Source organism: Rhinopithecus roxellana, chromosome 8 (genome assembly GCF_007565055.1).
Source record: "Rhinopithecus roxellana isolate Shanxi Qingling chromosome 8, ASM756505v1, whole genome shotgun sequence".
Classification (NCBI taxonomy): domain Eukaryota; kingdom Metazoa; phylum Chordata; class Mammalia; order Primates; family Cercopithecidae; genus Rhinopithecus; species Rhinopithecus roxellana.
In genome coordinates, this window is record NC_044556.1 from 126,526,110 (window position 1) to 126,542,759 (window position 16,650).

Consider the following 16,650-nt stretch of genomic DNA (forward strand, 5'->3'; position numbering starts at 1 on the left):
TTCATCTATTATTTGTATTTTTGCCATTGAAATGTTTGAGTTTTTTGTATATTCTGGATATTAGTCCACTGTTGGATGAATAGTTGCAACTATTTTCTCCCATTCTGTAGATTGTCTTTTCACTCTTTCAGTTGTTTCTTTTGCTGTGCAAAAGCTTTCAGTTCAATCGTTTTATCATTTGTTGCCTGTACTGTTGAAGTCTTATTCATAAAATCTTTTCTCAAACCAATATCCTGAAGTGTTTCCCCTATTTTTTCTTCTAGCAACTTTATCATTTGTGTCTTACATTTAGGTCTTTAATCCATTTTGAATTTTTTTTAATAGGGTGAGAGGTGGGAGTCTAGTTTCCTTCTTCTGCATATGGATATCCAGTTTTCTGAGGTGCCCGCCACCACGCCTGGCTATTTTTTTTTTTTTTTTTTTGTATTTTTAGTAGTGACAGGGTTTTACTGTGTTAGCCAGGATAGTCTCGATTTCCTGACCTCGTGATCCACCCACCTCGGCCTAGTGTTGGGATTATAGGCGTGAGCCACGGCACCTGGCCTAGGTTTTTCTTTATTTAAGATCACTTCATTTGCAAATGGACAATTTTACTTGCTTCTTTCCAATTGGGATGACTTTTGTTTTCTTCTCTTGCCTAATTGCTCTGGCTAGGACTTCCAGTGCTATGTCAAATAAGAGTGGTGAGAGTGGGCATCCTTGCCTTGTTCCAGTTCTTAGCGAAAACACTTTTTGCTTTTCCCTGTTCAGTACATGTTAGCTGTCACTTAGAGCCTTTATTGTGTCAAGGTACTTTCTTTCTACCTAATTTATGAAAGTTTTTGTTATTAAAGGATGTTGAATTTTATTAAATTATTTTTCCATAATACATTCATTGAAATGAATAAATAATTTTTGCACCATTTTTGCATGTCTGGGATGAATCCCACTTGATCATAGTGTACGCTTTTTTTGATGTGCTGTGGATTTGGTTTGCTAATATTTTGTTGAGGATTTTGACATCTATATTTATTGGATATTGGTAGGTAATTTTCCTTTTTTGCTGTATCCTTGTCTGGTTTTGGTATTAGGGTTATGCTGGCCTGGTACGATGAGTTTAGAAGAACTACCTTACCTTAAACTTTTTTGGATTAGTTTGAAAATAATTCATATTAGTTATTTAAAGTTTCATTTGAATTTTGTAGTGAAGCAGTGAAGACTTTTCTTTGTTGAGATACTTTTTAAATCACTGATTCAGTCTTGTTACCTGTTATTGATCTGTTCAAGCTTTATCTCTCTTCTTGGTTAAATCTTGGCAGGTTGCATGCATCCAGGAATTTATCCATTTCCTCCAGGCTTTTTAATTTATTGGAGCATTCATAATAATTTGTAATGATATTTTGTATTTCTGTGACATCAATTATAACATCTTCTCATTTCTAATTTTATGTATTTGGGCTTTTTCTTTTTTAACTCTAGCTAATGGTTTGTTCATTTTGTATATCTTTTCAAAAAATCAAGTTTTTGTTTCACTGAACTTTCTTAGTCTCTCTTTTGTTTATTTTCCCTTTTATTTTTATTTATTTCCTTCTACTAATTTTTGGTTTTGTTTGTACTTGCTTTTCTCATTCTTTCAGGTGCTTTGTTACATCGTTGTTTTTTGAAATATTGCCAATTTTTGATGTAGGTTTGTATTGCTGTAATCTTGTCTCAATACTGCTTTGGATGTGTTCCATAGGTTTTGGTATGTTGTGTTTCTATTTTTGTGTTTTTGGAGAAATTTATATATTATCTTATTATTTCTTCATCCATTAGATATAGGAGTATCTTGTTTAATTTCCATGTATTTTTATGGTTTCAAAAATGTTCCTATTATTATTATTATTGATTTCTCATTTTATTCCATTGTGATCAGATAAGATATTTGATGTTCTTTATTTTATATATTATATTTATTTTTTTAGAGACATGGTCTCACTATGTTGCCTAGGTTTGTTTTAAACTCCTGGGCTCAAGTGATCCACCCATTTTGGTCTACCAAAATGTTGGGATTACAGGCGTGAGCCACTGTGTCTGGCTGACATTGATTTTTAAAATTATTTTGAGGCTAAGCATAATGGCTCACACCTGTAATCCTAGCACTTTGGGAGGCTGAGATGGGAGGATTGCTCAAGCCCAAGGGTTTGAGACCAGCCTGGGCAACATAGTAAGACCATATCTCCACTAAAAAAAAAAAAAAGGTAGATGTGGTGGCATACACCTGTAGTCCTAGCTACTTGAGAGGATGAGGTGGGAGGATTGTTTGTACCCAGGAGGTTGAGGCTGTGCTGCCACTGAACTTCAGCCTGACTGACAGAGCAAAACCCCGTCTCAAAAAAAATTGTGTTGACATCTGTTTTGTGTCCTAATGTTTTGCCAGTACTGGAGAATGTTACATGTACTGATAAAAAGAATGTGTATTCTGCAGCTGTTGTGTGAAACATTCTGTAAATTTCAGTTAGGTCCATTCAGTCTATGGACCAGTTCAAATCTTATGGGCTTTTTTGTCGATATTACATCTAGCTGAACTGTCCAATGCCAAGAATGGGTATTGGGGTCTAGCTATCCCTTTAGATCTGATAATATTTGCTTTATATATGCTTTATATATCTGGGTGCTTTTGTATTGGGTACATATATACATACATAATTGTTATACCCTCTTACTGAATTGATCCTGTTGTTATTATGTAATGCATTTTTGTTTTTTTAAAGTTTTTGACTTAAAATCTGTTTTATTGTATATAAGTATGGCTTCTCCTATTCATTTTTGATTTCCATTTCTGGGAATATTGTTTTTCACTTTCAGTCTATGTGTGTCTTTACAGGTGAATTGAGTTTCTTATAGGCAACATATAGTTGGATCTTTTAAAAATCCCTTTGGTCAATCTATATTTTTTAGTTCATTTTATTGATTGTTTCTCAATGTTTTGTATATTCTTTATTTCTTACTTTCTCTCATTGTTTACTTTTATGTTTGGCATGGTTTTTGCAGTGATAAGGTTTGATTTCTTTCTTTCCTTCCCTTCCCTCCCTCCCTTCCTCCCTCCCTCCCTCCCTCCCTCCCTCCCTCCCTCCCTCCCTCCCTCACTTCCTTCCTTCCTTCCTTCCTTCCTTCCTTCCTTCCTTCCTTCCTTCCTTCCTTCCTTCCTTCCTTCCTTCCTTCCTTCCTTTCTTCCTCCCTCCCTCCCTCCCTCTCTCCCTCCTTCTCTCCCTCCCTCCCTCCCTCGCTCTCTCCTTCCCTCTCTCTCTCTCTCTCTCTCTCTTTCTCTCTTTCTCTCTTTCTTTCTTTCTTCCTTTATTCCTTTTTTGAGATGGAGCCTTGCTTTGTTGCCCAGGCTGGAGTGCAGTGGTGCAATCTCGGCTCACTGCAACTTCCGACTCCCGGGTTCAAGCAATTCTCTGCCTCAGCCTCCTGAGTAGCTGGGATTACAGGTGCCTGCTAGCACACCTGGCAAAGTTTTGTATTTTGTATTTTAGTAAAGACAGGTTTTCACCATCTTGGCCAGGCTGGTCTTGAACTCCTGACCTCATGATCTACATACTTTGGCCTCCCAAAGTGCTGGGATTACAGGTGTGAGCCACTGTGCCTGAACTGATTTGTTTCTTTTTTTGTGTATTCACTCTATCTGCAAGTTTTGTACTTTTATATGTTTTCATGAACACATGCAGTTACTATCTTTTTGCTTCCAGAGGTAGTCTTACCTTAAACATTTCTTGCAAGACTGATCTAGTGGTGATGAATTCTCCAAGTTTCTGCTTATCTGAGAAAGACTTTATTTCTCCTTCATTTCTAAGAATAGCTTTGCTGGGTATAATATTCTTAACTGGCAGATTTGTTTTTTTTCTTTTAGTACTTCGAATATTTCATTCCATTCTCTTCTGGCCTGTATGTTTTTTGCTGAGACATCTGCAATTGGGCTAATGGGTATACCCTTATTTGTGACTTGGTATTATATTTTTCTCTAGCTATTTTTGTCTTTGACTTTTGGCAAAACTCAAATACGCCTTGGAGAGGACTTGTTTGGATTAAATATATTTGGAGACTTTTGAGTTTATTGGATCTGAATGTCCACCCCTTTTCCAAGACATGAGAAGTTTTTCACTATTATTTCATTAAATAGGTTTCCTTCATCTTTTCTCTTCTCTTTCTGCAACTCCCATAATGCCAATATTTGTTCACTTACTGATGTTTCATACATTTTTGTAGGGTTTTTTTTCTTTCTTTAAAATATTTTTTTGTCTGCCTGAGTTATTCCAAAAGATCTGTCTTCAAGTCCAAAAATTCTTTCTTCTACTTGGTGTAATCTGTTGTTTAAGTTATTGATTGTACTCTTTGTTGTGTTATTCACTGAATTATCCAGCTCTAAAATATATGTTTGGTTCATTTTATGATATTCCTTTATTGAATTTCTCATTCAAATAATGAACTTTTTAATTTTGTTTAATCATCTATCTGTTTTCTCTTGTATCTCACTGAGTTTCCTTAAGATTATTATTTTGAATTGTTTTTGCTATTTTGTATATTTCCTTATAATTGAATTTCGTTACTGGAAAATTATTTTGTTCCTTTGGAGGTGTAATATTTCCTTGATTTTCTATGTTTGATGTATTCTTACATTGATTTCTGTGCATCCAGTAGAACAGTCACCTCTTTCAATTTTATGAAATAGATTTATAGAAAGAGACTTTTCTTTTTTTGTGTGTTTGTGTGTTTTGTTTTTATTTTTACATTTGTTTTAATTTATATCTTTGATAAAAATCATTCAAATGTTTTGCCTCAAATACAATTCTATTTTTTGGCAGCAAATCTGGGTAGGATTATTTTTATTAGATTTTCTTCAAAAAAAAAAAAAAAAAGAAAGAAAGAAACAGGGATACATGTGCAGAATGTGCAGGTTTGTTACATAGATATTTGTATGCCATGGTGGTTTACTGCACCTATTGACTCATCCTCTAAGTTCCCTTCCCTCAACCCCATACCCCAACAGACCCTGGTGTATGTTGTTCCCCTCTCTGTGTCCATGTGTTCTCAATGGTCACCTCCCACGTATGAGTGAGAACATGTGGTGTTTGGTTTTCTGTTCGTGTGTTAGTTGGCTGAGGATGATGACTTCAAACTTCATCCATGGCTATGCAAAAGACATGATCTCTTTCCTTTTTATGGCTGCATAGTATTCCATGGTGTGTATGTACCACATTTTCTTTATCCAGTCTATCACTGATGGGCATTTGGGTCGGTTCCATGTCTTTGCTATTGTAAATAGTGCTGCAATAAATGTAAGTGTGCATGTGCCTTTATAGTAGAATGATTTATATTTCTTTGGGTCTATATCCAGTAATGTGATTGCTGGGTCAAATGGTATTTCTGGTTCTAGATCCTTGAGAAATCACCATGCTGTCTTCCACAGAGGTTGAATTAATTTGCATTCTTACCAACAGTGTAAAAGCTTTCCTGTTTCTCCACATCCTCACCAGCATCTATTGTTTCCTGATTTTTTAATGATCACCATTCCAACTGGCATGAGATGGTGTCTCATTGTGGTTTTGATTTGCATTTCTCTAATGATCAGTGATGTTGAGCTTTTTTTCATATGTTTGTTGGCCACATAAATGTCTTCTTTTGAGAAGTGTCTGTTCATACCCTTTGCCCATTTTTTGATGAGTTGTTTGTTTTTTTTTTTTCTTGTAAATATGTTTAAGCTCCTCATAAATTCTGGATATTAGTCCTTTGTCAGATGTATAGATTGCAAAAATTTTCAACCATTTTGTAGGTTGTCTATTCACTCTGATGATAGTTTCTCTTGCTGTGCAGAAGCTCTTTAGTTTAGTTAGATCCCATTTGTCAATTTTGACTTTTGTTGCAATTGTTTTTGGCATTTTTGTCATGAAGTCTTTGCCCATGCCTATGCCCTGAATGGTATTGCCTAGGTTTTCTTCTAGAGTTTTTATGGTTTTGGGTTTTACATTTAAGTCTTTATTCCATCTTGAGTTAATTTTTGTGTAAGGTATAAGGAAGGGGTTCAGTTTCAGTTTTCTGACAATGGCTTGCCAGTTTTCCCAGCACCATTTACTGAATAGAAGATCCTTTCCCTATTGCTTGTTTTTGACAGGTTTGTCGAAGATCAGATGGTTGTAGATGTGTGGTGTGATTTCTGAGGTCTGTGTTCTATTCCCTTGGTTTTTATGTCTGTTTTGCTAACAGGACCATGCTGTGTTGGTTACTGTAGACTTGTAGTATGGGTTGAAGTCAGGTAGCATGATGCTTCCAAGTTTGTTCTTTTTGCTTAGGATTGTCATGGCTATTTGGGGTCTTCTTTGATTCCATATGAAATTTAAAATAGTTGAAGGGTGCAGCAAACCAACATGGCACATGTATACCTATGTAATAAACCTGCACGTTGTGTACATATACCCTAGAAATTAAAGTATAATAATAAAATTTTAAAAAAAAAAATTTAAAATAGTTTTTTTCTAATTTTGTGAAGAATGTCAATGGTAATTTGATGGGAGTAGCATTGAATCTATACCTTACTTTGGGCCTTATGGCCATTTTCACGATATTGATTGCTCCTATCCATGAGGATGGAATGTTTTTCCATTTGTTTTTGTCCTCTCTGATTTCCTTGAGCAGTGGTTTGTAGTTCTTCTTGAAGAGATCCTTCATATCACTTGTTGGCTGTATTCCTAGGTATTTTGTTCTCTTTGTAGTGATAGTGAATGGGAGTTCATTCATGATTTCATTCTCCACTTGTCTGTTGTTGGTGTAAAGGAATGCTTGTGATTTTTCACATTGATTTTGTATCCTGAGACTTTGCTGAAGTTGCTTATCAGTTCAAGAAGGTTTTGGACTGAGATGATGGAGTTTCTGAATGTAAAATCATGTCATCTGCAAACAAAGACAACTTGACTTCCTCTCTTCCTCTTTGAATACCCTTTATTTCTATCTCTTGCCTGATTGCCCTGGCCAGAACTTCCAATACTGTGTCAGATAGGAGTGGTAAGAGAGGGCATCCTTAGAAAAAGATTTATTTCTATAGATGGGTCTTAAGGTGTCAGTTGGGTAGGGTGTATTGGCTTTAATTCCACATGGACACAGTAGTCTCTAGTCAGTTTCTTCAGCTGTAATTCATGCTAGTGATTTTTCTATCTCAGTGGCCTAGGCTGCAAGAGTTTGTGGCAGCAGTGGCACAGCTTTGCTGGGTGTGTGCTTGCTGGGCTGTTTCTTAGGTGGAGGGAGGGATGTGAGTGCACATAATGCCCATGGTAAGTCAGTCAGCTGGGGGTCTGGCTCACTGAGGTTAGGGCTATGGGCCTGTTACTCTGGCCAGGGGTGTGGGCATACAGCTCCTTGGCTGCCCTGGGGATGTGTCTTTGAGGAGCAAGCCCACTGGGCTGTTTTTCAGACCTCAAGAACAGGCACAGAGTCATTTGGTCAGTCTGAAGATGTGTCTGCCCAAGGTGGCCTGCCAAGCTGTTTTTCAGGACTTTGTTATAGGTGGCAGCATGTCCACCAGGGATAGAGTTGCACATAGTAGACAAATTATAAAAGATAGTTCAAGTCTCTTTATCTGTTTTTGGCATAAGCAGCAGATATCCTGAGCATCAAAAAAAAAAAAAAAAAAAAAAAAACACTCAAGTAATGGAAAGAAGCAGGATTACTACTTTACAGGGACCACATTCAAAACTTTTGTTTTCATGAAACAACTGTTTGTAACTCTACCTATGATGTTCAGTGCTTTATTAGAATTTTTCATAGTTGCTTTGGAGGAATATATTCCAGTTTGAGAGACAACATTTCTCCTTGAGTATAATTGACTCTATCAATTCCAAGTGCTGATAATTAATGACAGTAGAGAATTGGATGCAAGTGATGTTTGCTAAGACCCACAAGAGCATATTGCTCTGTAAGATACCCATGGTCTCTAAGTACAATTTTTGGAGTTGAGCGCAGGTATACAATTAACAGGATATCCTCCCTTAATTTACTTTTCTTTCTCTCAAAACTCAGATTAAATACAAGGTAAGGTGCTTGAACAGTTTTAAATTTAGTTAACATGTATGATGGAAGCCAGTCGCAAGAAAGAGCTGAGAAAATGATTCTTACAGTTTTAAGATGATATGGTCCAAATGTTTGGCTTCCACACTACCACCATCTTTTGAGTTACATCATTTGATCTGATTTTTCTAATCCATGGGCTATCATGGTTCAGTTTAGTGTTGAGTAATTTCATAAATCATATTCATGTACTGGTCCCTCTGTTCTTTCCAAGAATGTGGCTTTGATGAATAAACAATAGTTTTAACATGTTTGTTTCTATCTCACGTACATCCAAAATTATAAAATCTCAATGTTGCACAAACTCAAGAGTTTCACCACGTATATTGTGTTGGCTTGGACTTCATTGGTTTTGTCAGTCTTTACTCTGCTAGACTGAGAAGAAGTCTCCTAAATGTGGGATTCTGTAATTTTTCCTTTGAAACAAACTTCATCTTGCTTTTGCTTAATGAGGTCAAGAAAGTAGGACTGAGGGTCCCTCCTGAGAGCATGTGGGGAGCTGTACAGGCTGCTCTATAAGCCCAATTTGTAGCGAAAGAATGAAGAAGAGCAGACCTAGGATGGACACATTTTGTTCACAGGTACAGTTGGTCACTGGGTCTTCCAGTAGACATGTTGCGGCTGAAAACTCAGATAATAGGCAATATTTACCCCCTTTTAAATTACAAAAAATGATATTATCAGCAAAGCAACCACATCTAACTTTGTAGTCAAAGGGAAAAGGAGACACTTGGCAGCTTGCAATTGCTTTCCTTTTTAGTCTTTACAGTAATGGAATCGACTCAAACTGGTTCATCAGAGAAACTTGTACACATCTCTTCCCAAATCCATGTTCAGTGACATCATGCTGGTAACTTAAAATTGGCCATTGTGGCAGTAATTTATATCACAGAAGTTGGCAAATGTTGCAAATCAGGACTTGGATTTTTTTTAATCTTCAGAGGACTAGTTGTCAAATATTTACTAGCATACCACTGGTTTTATATCTAATTTATTATTTCCTTTGATAACACATCATGAAAGTCCTTCTCCTCATCATAGCTAATGTTTATTAATCACTTTATTTGAGCTGAACACTGTGCTATGATACTTCGCATGTGACATTTTATTTAATTCTCACAGCAACCTCATGCGGTCTAAGGTCTCAGCTTGTGGTTGAAGGATGCTGAAGATGCACAGATTTTATTTCTCAGGTAAAACCTTCAAATAAGGAAACCAGAGCTCAGCAAGGTGATATAACTTTTTTTGTTGTTGAGATGATATAGCATGTAAGTGGTAGATTGTAGAATATAATTTCTGGCTGACTCATGCTTTTAACCACATGCACTATGGTCTTTCCCGCATAGGGTTTGTAGAAAACTGTTCTGGGCTCAAAATAATGATATCTTGGTTCTAGTGCACTCTCTGCACCCAGTCTGACACCTGACCTCTCAAAGCCTCAGTGTCTGCATCTATAAAATAAGGCCAATGACAATAACTCTGCCTGCCTCAGAGGATGGTTTTACCACTTAAATAACAGTATACAAAAGATTTATTTGGAAAGCTCAAGGACTATATAAATGGGAGATAACATTACAGGCTAAGTAAAAGTAAATAGAGTCACACACACACAGGCACACACACACACATATACACACACAAAATTCCAGTGTAGAAGATTTGGCTGAAGTGAGTAATTTATATAAAGGCAGGTTCTGAGGACTCTTGAAATGAATATTACTGGGTAAACTGGCAGGACGTTAAGCTTGGCAATGCCTGACCTTATCTCTTGGAATTCTTTGGCTTTGGCGCTCTCTAGCCTTCCCAGACAGTCTGACTGGTGATCAAGGTAGTCCTAATCTCGTGGACAGATTTTTATGGTGGATACCTACTAGGAATCAAATTATTAACAAGACAGGTCAGTGTTGGGAAGTTGACATTTAATGGCTTTAGGGAGAATTTCTGCTATGTTATGTCCATGTTTTAATAAAGAGGTCATTTTGCTGCTCCCATAGCTATTTATACTTTCAGTAGTCAGCCTATTCCATTGTTATTCATTTCAGGTTTATTTTCTGCACTACATTGAACTCTCCATGATATCATATAATTATTTGATCACTATAGAATCTCCAGCACCAAGTACTGAGATTGGCAGATAGTATAGCTTTGTAAATATCTACCAAACTTGCACTTGCATGGGTGAGATAACTTAGTCTGCTTCTGTGCACTTATTCATAACAGGTCCTATGAATCCTAACTACCTCGTTTATCCTAACTACCTCTCATTCCATTAGTTTGCTGAATTAATGAACAAGTATATATCACTGTTGCATAGACACCTTGGACAAATCTAAGATTCCTGATCTAGTATAATTTTTAAACAAATGATTTAAAAGAATTTCAGATGATCTTTGCATTTTCATGTCTGATTTAACTTACCATTGATATCGATCTTGCTAACTTTCCTTCACTGAATGAAAAATACTAAGGCTCTCAACTTCTGTCTTCTGCATTTCATTCTACTAAGCAACAGTGAGGAACTTGATTTCTTTTGTAATATGGGATAAGCTCTCCATATGGCTTCAAAATAGTCTGTATTTGTGAAAGTTTCACATGTGACTCTGATTCACAACTAGAGTTGTTGACATTGAATCAGAGAATTCTATTTGCTAAGTATGCCTTTTTGACTGGAAGGAGTGCAGGATAGTGCTTCAGTTAACTATATACTCTATTTCCCTACAGATGAAGTACGAACAATGGTAACAAAGCAAGTAAAATGTAGTTATCTAAGCACCTAGTGAGGTTTTTCATTTGCTGTTTGGACATCCTAAATTAGAGAGCAAATAATCATTACTTTGGTAATCATTCAAAACAATACCTCTACATACTGGCTACATCTCACAAGTAATATAGATGATCTTAGTGCTCTTGGCTATAAATCTTTTTTGATATAATTGCTAACTTATATTAATCAGAACTAGACTAGTATAATCAGAGTGGTCCACCTTCTATTTAGTATTTCAGGAAGTTAGAAATATCATTTCAGATACACTATTAATAACTTTATACCTTTCTATGAGACAAATAAGAACGATTATTTTTTTGATAATAGACTAGAAGTTCTAAGGACAGCAAATTAAAATGTTTAAAATTGCAAATAGATGCCTGGCAGATAATTATGTTAATAATATATGTCAAGTCTAACAATTTATATCTGAACTCATGTATATTATATCTGTATGTGTATGCATCAAATATAAAGTAACCTCCCCAGTACTTTCTCTTAAAGATCAGCAAATAGCTGATAGATTAGTAACTCCATGGTCCTGATATTCAGTATTGCAGCCCATGTGATCACAGGTCAGACAGATAATTAAAACTACTTACTACTTATTAAAATAAGTGGACCAGGAGAAAATATGAATCAGGGAACTTAGTGTTAATCTCACTAGATTTGTTTGCTTTTTTGAAAATCCACTCAATACAAGAGTTTGTAGAGGAGTATTCCTTACACTTCTTTAACAGATAGACCCCAGTGTGAAAATAATAACAAGTAAAACCCCGAAACCCAAATCGGAACACCCCATGAACTGTAGCTAGTCATCACTAGTAATTCAAAGTATAGTTGCTAGAATTACTGGGTTAGGGAGGAAATATGTTTGCTAAAAAGTACTTCTATTTTGTAAACCACAAGTTATTAATTTATGCTGAAGACAGAAGAGAAGATATTCTATCACTTTTGGAAGTATAGCTACTTGTAAAGCACTTGCCTGCCATCAGAATAGGAAGCCTCATGGCTTATAAATCTAGACTGTCTAAGAAGAATTATTGTTGGACTGGATTGCATAGGAGGTCAGGGAACAAATAAAAGTCTTATTTAACAAGCTTGGGGAGAAAGACTCTTGATGTTTACCCAGGTATCTGATCAAAAGGCTAGTATATTTTTCCATCATTTATTCATTGGTGCAAGCAATATTTATTAAGCATTTCCTATGTGATGTACTGACTTCTTGTGATTTATTAGTAAAAGCTATTCCTGAGAGACTATGTACTAGAAGAGGTACTGAGGAAGAGATGGTGGGTAAACTGAAGATGGGTTACTAGGAACATTTAAGGCCTCCAAACTGCCTGAGTCCCATCTGCAATCATGCCACATCTGAAAGTTTGTGCCCCATCCTGCTGCCAACTTATTAATGATCTAACTATTTATGGGTGTTCTATCCTTTGTTTATTCAATTAGATTTAACAGCCCTGTGCCTGTTAAATGCCCTGTGCCTGCTCTGAGCAAGGCAGGTAGTGTATGATAGGACCTTTATTAATCTGGAAACAGTCTGCTTCTGTACTGTGGTGGGTGGTATTGGGTATAGAGCAGTCATTCTACTAACTCAGTGACTAGATTTTTAGGCTAGGACCATGGGGCAGTGCCATATTGCTTTCTCTGGGGAACAGTTGTTCACTGTGGATGGGCATCCTTACCCATGAGAGGTGTTAGAGGGAATAGTGGGCTAGGAATGATGTCTGGGATGTTATTATCTTCTCTAAAACGACTCCCTGATTAATCAACTCCTTGTTTTCTCCATGAGTATCATCTTTTTAATGTTCAGTAGAGAAAAATCACCTTCCAGAGGGTAGGAGATGGCTGTCATTTGCAAAAAGTATGACTACTCTCATGGCTTCTGAGGAAATGGAAAAGAACTAGGGTCAGTGAGGAAAGGCATGGACTCAAAGCCAGTCAGCATGAAGCACATTTGTGATGGAGTGCTAGAGAATTCTTGCCATTTGCATTGAACATCTGCTTTCCAGCTTCCATTTTGGTTATGTAAACATACCAGAATGAGTTAAGTTGGCTGGAATCTGAAATCATTCCTTTTGGGCATAGGATATGCCAGAATGGCCTGATATAGGGATATGAGCAGGCATCTCAGATGAGAAGGCTGTGTCACTTACTTTATTCCCCATTAAAAACCTGCATTCTTGTTATTTACATGGGCTTTCTTCTCCCTTTCTCCATTCCCCTTTGTATCTGGTATCTCTTCCCTGGATTCTTCCTTCTTTCCCAGGTGTGTTTGATAACTGCTCCCACACTGTCAGTGACAAAGGCTGGGCCCTGGGGATCCGCTCAGGGCAGGACAAGGGAAAGCGGGATGCTCGCTTCTTCTTCTCCCTCCGCACCGACCGCATGAAGAAAGCCACCATCTTGATTAGCCACAGTCGCTACCAACCAGGCACATGGACCCACGTGGCAGCCACTTACGATGGTCGGCGCATGGCCCTGTATGTGCATGGCACTCAGGTGGCTAGCAGTCTAGATCAGTCTGGCCCCCTGAATAGCCCCTTCATGGCATCTTGCCGCTCTTTGCTCCTGGGGGGAGACAGCTCTGAGGATGGACGCTATTTCCGTGGACACCTGGGCACACTGGTTTTCTGGTCGACCGCCCTGCCACAAAACCATTTTCAACACAGTTCTCAGCATTCAAGCGGGGAGGAGGAAGCGACTGACTTGGTCCTGACAGCGAGCTTTGAGCCTCTGAACACAGAATGGGTTCCCTTTAGAGATGAGAAGTACCCACGACTTGAGGTTCTCCAGGGCTTTGAGCCAGAGCCCGAGATTCTGTCCCCTTTGCGGCCCCCACTCTGTGGGCAAACGGTTTGTGACAACGTGGAATTGATCTCCCGGTACAATGGATACTGGCCCCTTCGGGGAGAGAAGGTGATACGCTACCAAGTGGTGAACATCTGTGATGATGAGGGCCTAAACCCCATTGTGAGCGAGGAGCAGATTCGTCTGCAGCACGAGGCACTGAATGAGGCCTTCAGCCGCTACAACATCAGCTGGCAGCTGAGCGTCCACCAGGTCCACAATTCCACCCTGCGACACCGCGTTGTGCTTGTGAACTGTGAGCCCAGCAAGATTGGCAATGACCATTGCGACCCTGAGTGTGAGCACCCACTCACAGGCTATGATGGGGGTGACTGCCGCCTGCAGGGCCGCTGCTACTCCTGGAACCGCAGGGATGGGCTCTGTCACGCGGAGTGTAACAACATGCTGAACGACTTTGATGACGGGGACTGCTGCGACCCCCAGGTGGCTGATGTGCGCAAGACCTGCTTTGACCCTGACTCACCCAAGAGGTAAGGGACTGGGGTTTGGGGTGTCCTACTTGTAGGATGCATTTTTAACATCATTTTATCTGTTTGGTTTTTGAGACAAATGTGTTCACACAGTCCCTGAATACAACATTAATCCACCCCATCAGACAGTATTAAGCTTTTGTGACGTGCTAGGTGTTTTGTTAGGTAATTAGGAACACAGATGACTGAGACAAGAGATAGCCCTCACAGAACTCACTATTTGTGGTGCAGAAAGCTGTGTACACAGTGTGAAGTGCACCCAAAGGTGTATGCACCAGATACTTGGGGCACAGGAAAGCTGAACAACTGGCTTTACCAGAGGAGGCCAGGAAATCTTCGTGGAGAATGAACAAGGTATCCAGACATAGAAACCAGTCAATACTTATTACACGTGACAATACTTCCTATAGTCTTAGGGTCTTGGCAAAGTAATACAGATCTGTGAAAAGGTCTTAGGTCTGTTTAGTCTAAGCAGTTCAACAGTTTCGTAAAGTTTCGTGTGACAGCTAGCCACTAGTCTCCTTTAGGTGACTGAGATCTTTCACTGTTGCCCCATTAAATACCATTCTTCATGCAGCATCCAGAAGGATCTTTTGAAAAAGGTAAGTTGGATACTGTCATTTCTCGTCTTAAGATTTTTTCCTCCACTGCACTCAGAATAAAATCTGAATCCGCTACCTGACACATAGGCTCTCAATGCAATCTGGCCCCTATCTGCCTCTCCATCCCCACTTACATAGCACAGCCTCACTGACTTGATTCTGTTCCATTGAACAGATCAAGCTTTTTTCTGCCCTCAGGATTTTGCATTTGCTGTTCCATCTTCTTGGACTCCTCTTTTCCTTAATATTCCCTTGGTGGGCTCTCTCTTGTCATTCAAATGCCTACTTAGATGTTACCACCTGGGAGGCCTTTCCTAATTCCTCAGATTAAAGCAGCTGTCAATTACTGTTACATCAACTAATTTAAATTTCCTGTTTAACACTTAGTACTTCTGATAATTTTTCTTTCACATTCATGTGTTTGTCTGTTTTCCCCCTATTTGGAGTATCAGCTCCATGAGATCAGGGCCCTTATCTATTCTGTTAACCACTATATTCCCAAGGCCTAGAATAGCAGCTGACATTTAGTTGTTTAAGTTGATGAATAAATGGATCTGATGTGTCTCTTGTTTTGAGACAGAAGCCATAAGAAGATTCTCATTTGATGGCTGATGCCGGGGTTGGACATAATAGAGGAGGGTAAGAAAGTAGGTAGGTAGCTAGTGAACTTGTTAATCTGTGTTTGTGGACAAAGTATCCCCAGTATACAACTGGTGCCTTTGTTCAAATTATGAAAAGGCTTACCTGACCTAGGGTACAGGGCTGGTGGGAGGCGCAGGAACAGGATCTCAGCTCCCACCCAATGTCTTGATGGCTACTTTTGTGTTGGACACCATTTGTACAAGTAGTTCCTGATACCCCTGTGTGTCGGAAGTCCTCTTGGTATGAGTTACCACTAATAGAGTGGCCTGTACTTCAAGCATGTGGTGTAAAAGACCGAGTATACGATTTGGAATCAAGGGACATGGTTAAATTTTGGAGTCCTCACTACTTAACTAGGTTTGCAAGTTACACAAGTCACTTTTGGAAACTCAGAAGTCTTCTCTATGAAGTAAGGATGATTGCAGTAATACTTTGCATTATCAGTATTTTCAGGTTATTTTGTGAATCAAATGAAATAAAGTATAGGAAAGTAGCTCTAAAGTTTTCAATGTACACAAATAGTTCTAAAATAACATTAGTTCTTATTATTAAGGCTGACAGATAGGAAGTCTTTATTTACATAGTGATGCAAAGAGAACTAATCAAATTATCAGAACTATTTGTATAATAAAATTCTGTTTAGAACAATGAGAACACATGGACACAGGGAGGGGAACATCACACACTGGGGCCTGTCAGGGAGTGGTGGGGCTAGGGGATGGATAGCATTAGGAGAAATACCTAATGTAGATGACTGGTTGATGGGCGCAGCAAACCACCACGACATGTGTATACCTATGTAACAAAACTGCATGTTCTGCACGTGTATCCCAGTACTTAAAGTAAAATTTAAAAAAAGAAGAAGAAAAGAAAATTATGTTTGGGTTTGGTTTTTAGATTTTGGTAACCTCAAGCAGAAGCTAAACCTCACTAACAGCAGTGGTTAGCAACACTTAGGATCCCCCGGAGAAATGAGAAAGTCTGGTCTCCTAGTTTATAGTAATGACCTACTGCCCTGTCTGAGAGAACTGTCTTTCAAGGTACCCAGGTATTGTTCTCCTCAGAATTTCCCTTTATTTCTCTAAATTCCTGTCATACTGCCCTTATCTGGGTGTTTATAACTTACCTCACTGCCTGCAGAAGAGCAACTCACTCCTTCTATTTATAGACCCAGTAGTGTTTTGAACCTTTATTCATAAGTGACTCTTTTAGCCCCACA

At 38.4% G+C, this 16,650-nt stretch overlaps 1 protein-coding gene across 2 annotated transcripts in view; it reads left to right on the forward strand.

Annotated features, from left to right (window-relative positions):
* Positions 1-16,650, forward strand: part of PAPPA2 (pappalysin 2) — a 394,482-nt gene that overhangs the window by 121,897 nt on the left and 255,935 nt on the right. For both annotated transcript variants that reach the window (XR_748418.2, XM_010367396.2), the window contains exon 3: positions 13,116-14,187. Coding sequence is in view for 1 of the 2 variants with exons in the window: in XM_010367396.2 (XP_010365698.2) it covers positions 13,116-14,187 (1,072 nt within the window). In the remaining variant the exon portion in view is untranslated. The remainder of the gene's footprint in view (positions 1-13,115; positions 14,188-16,650) is intronic.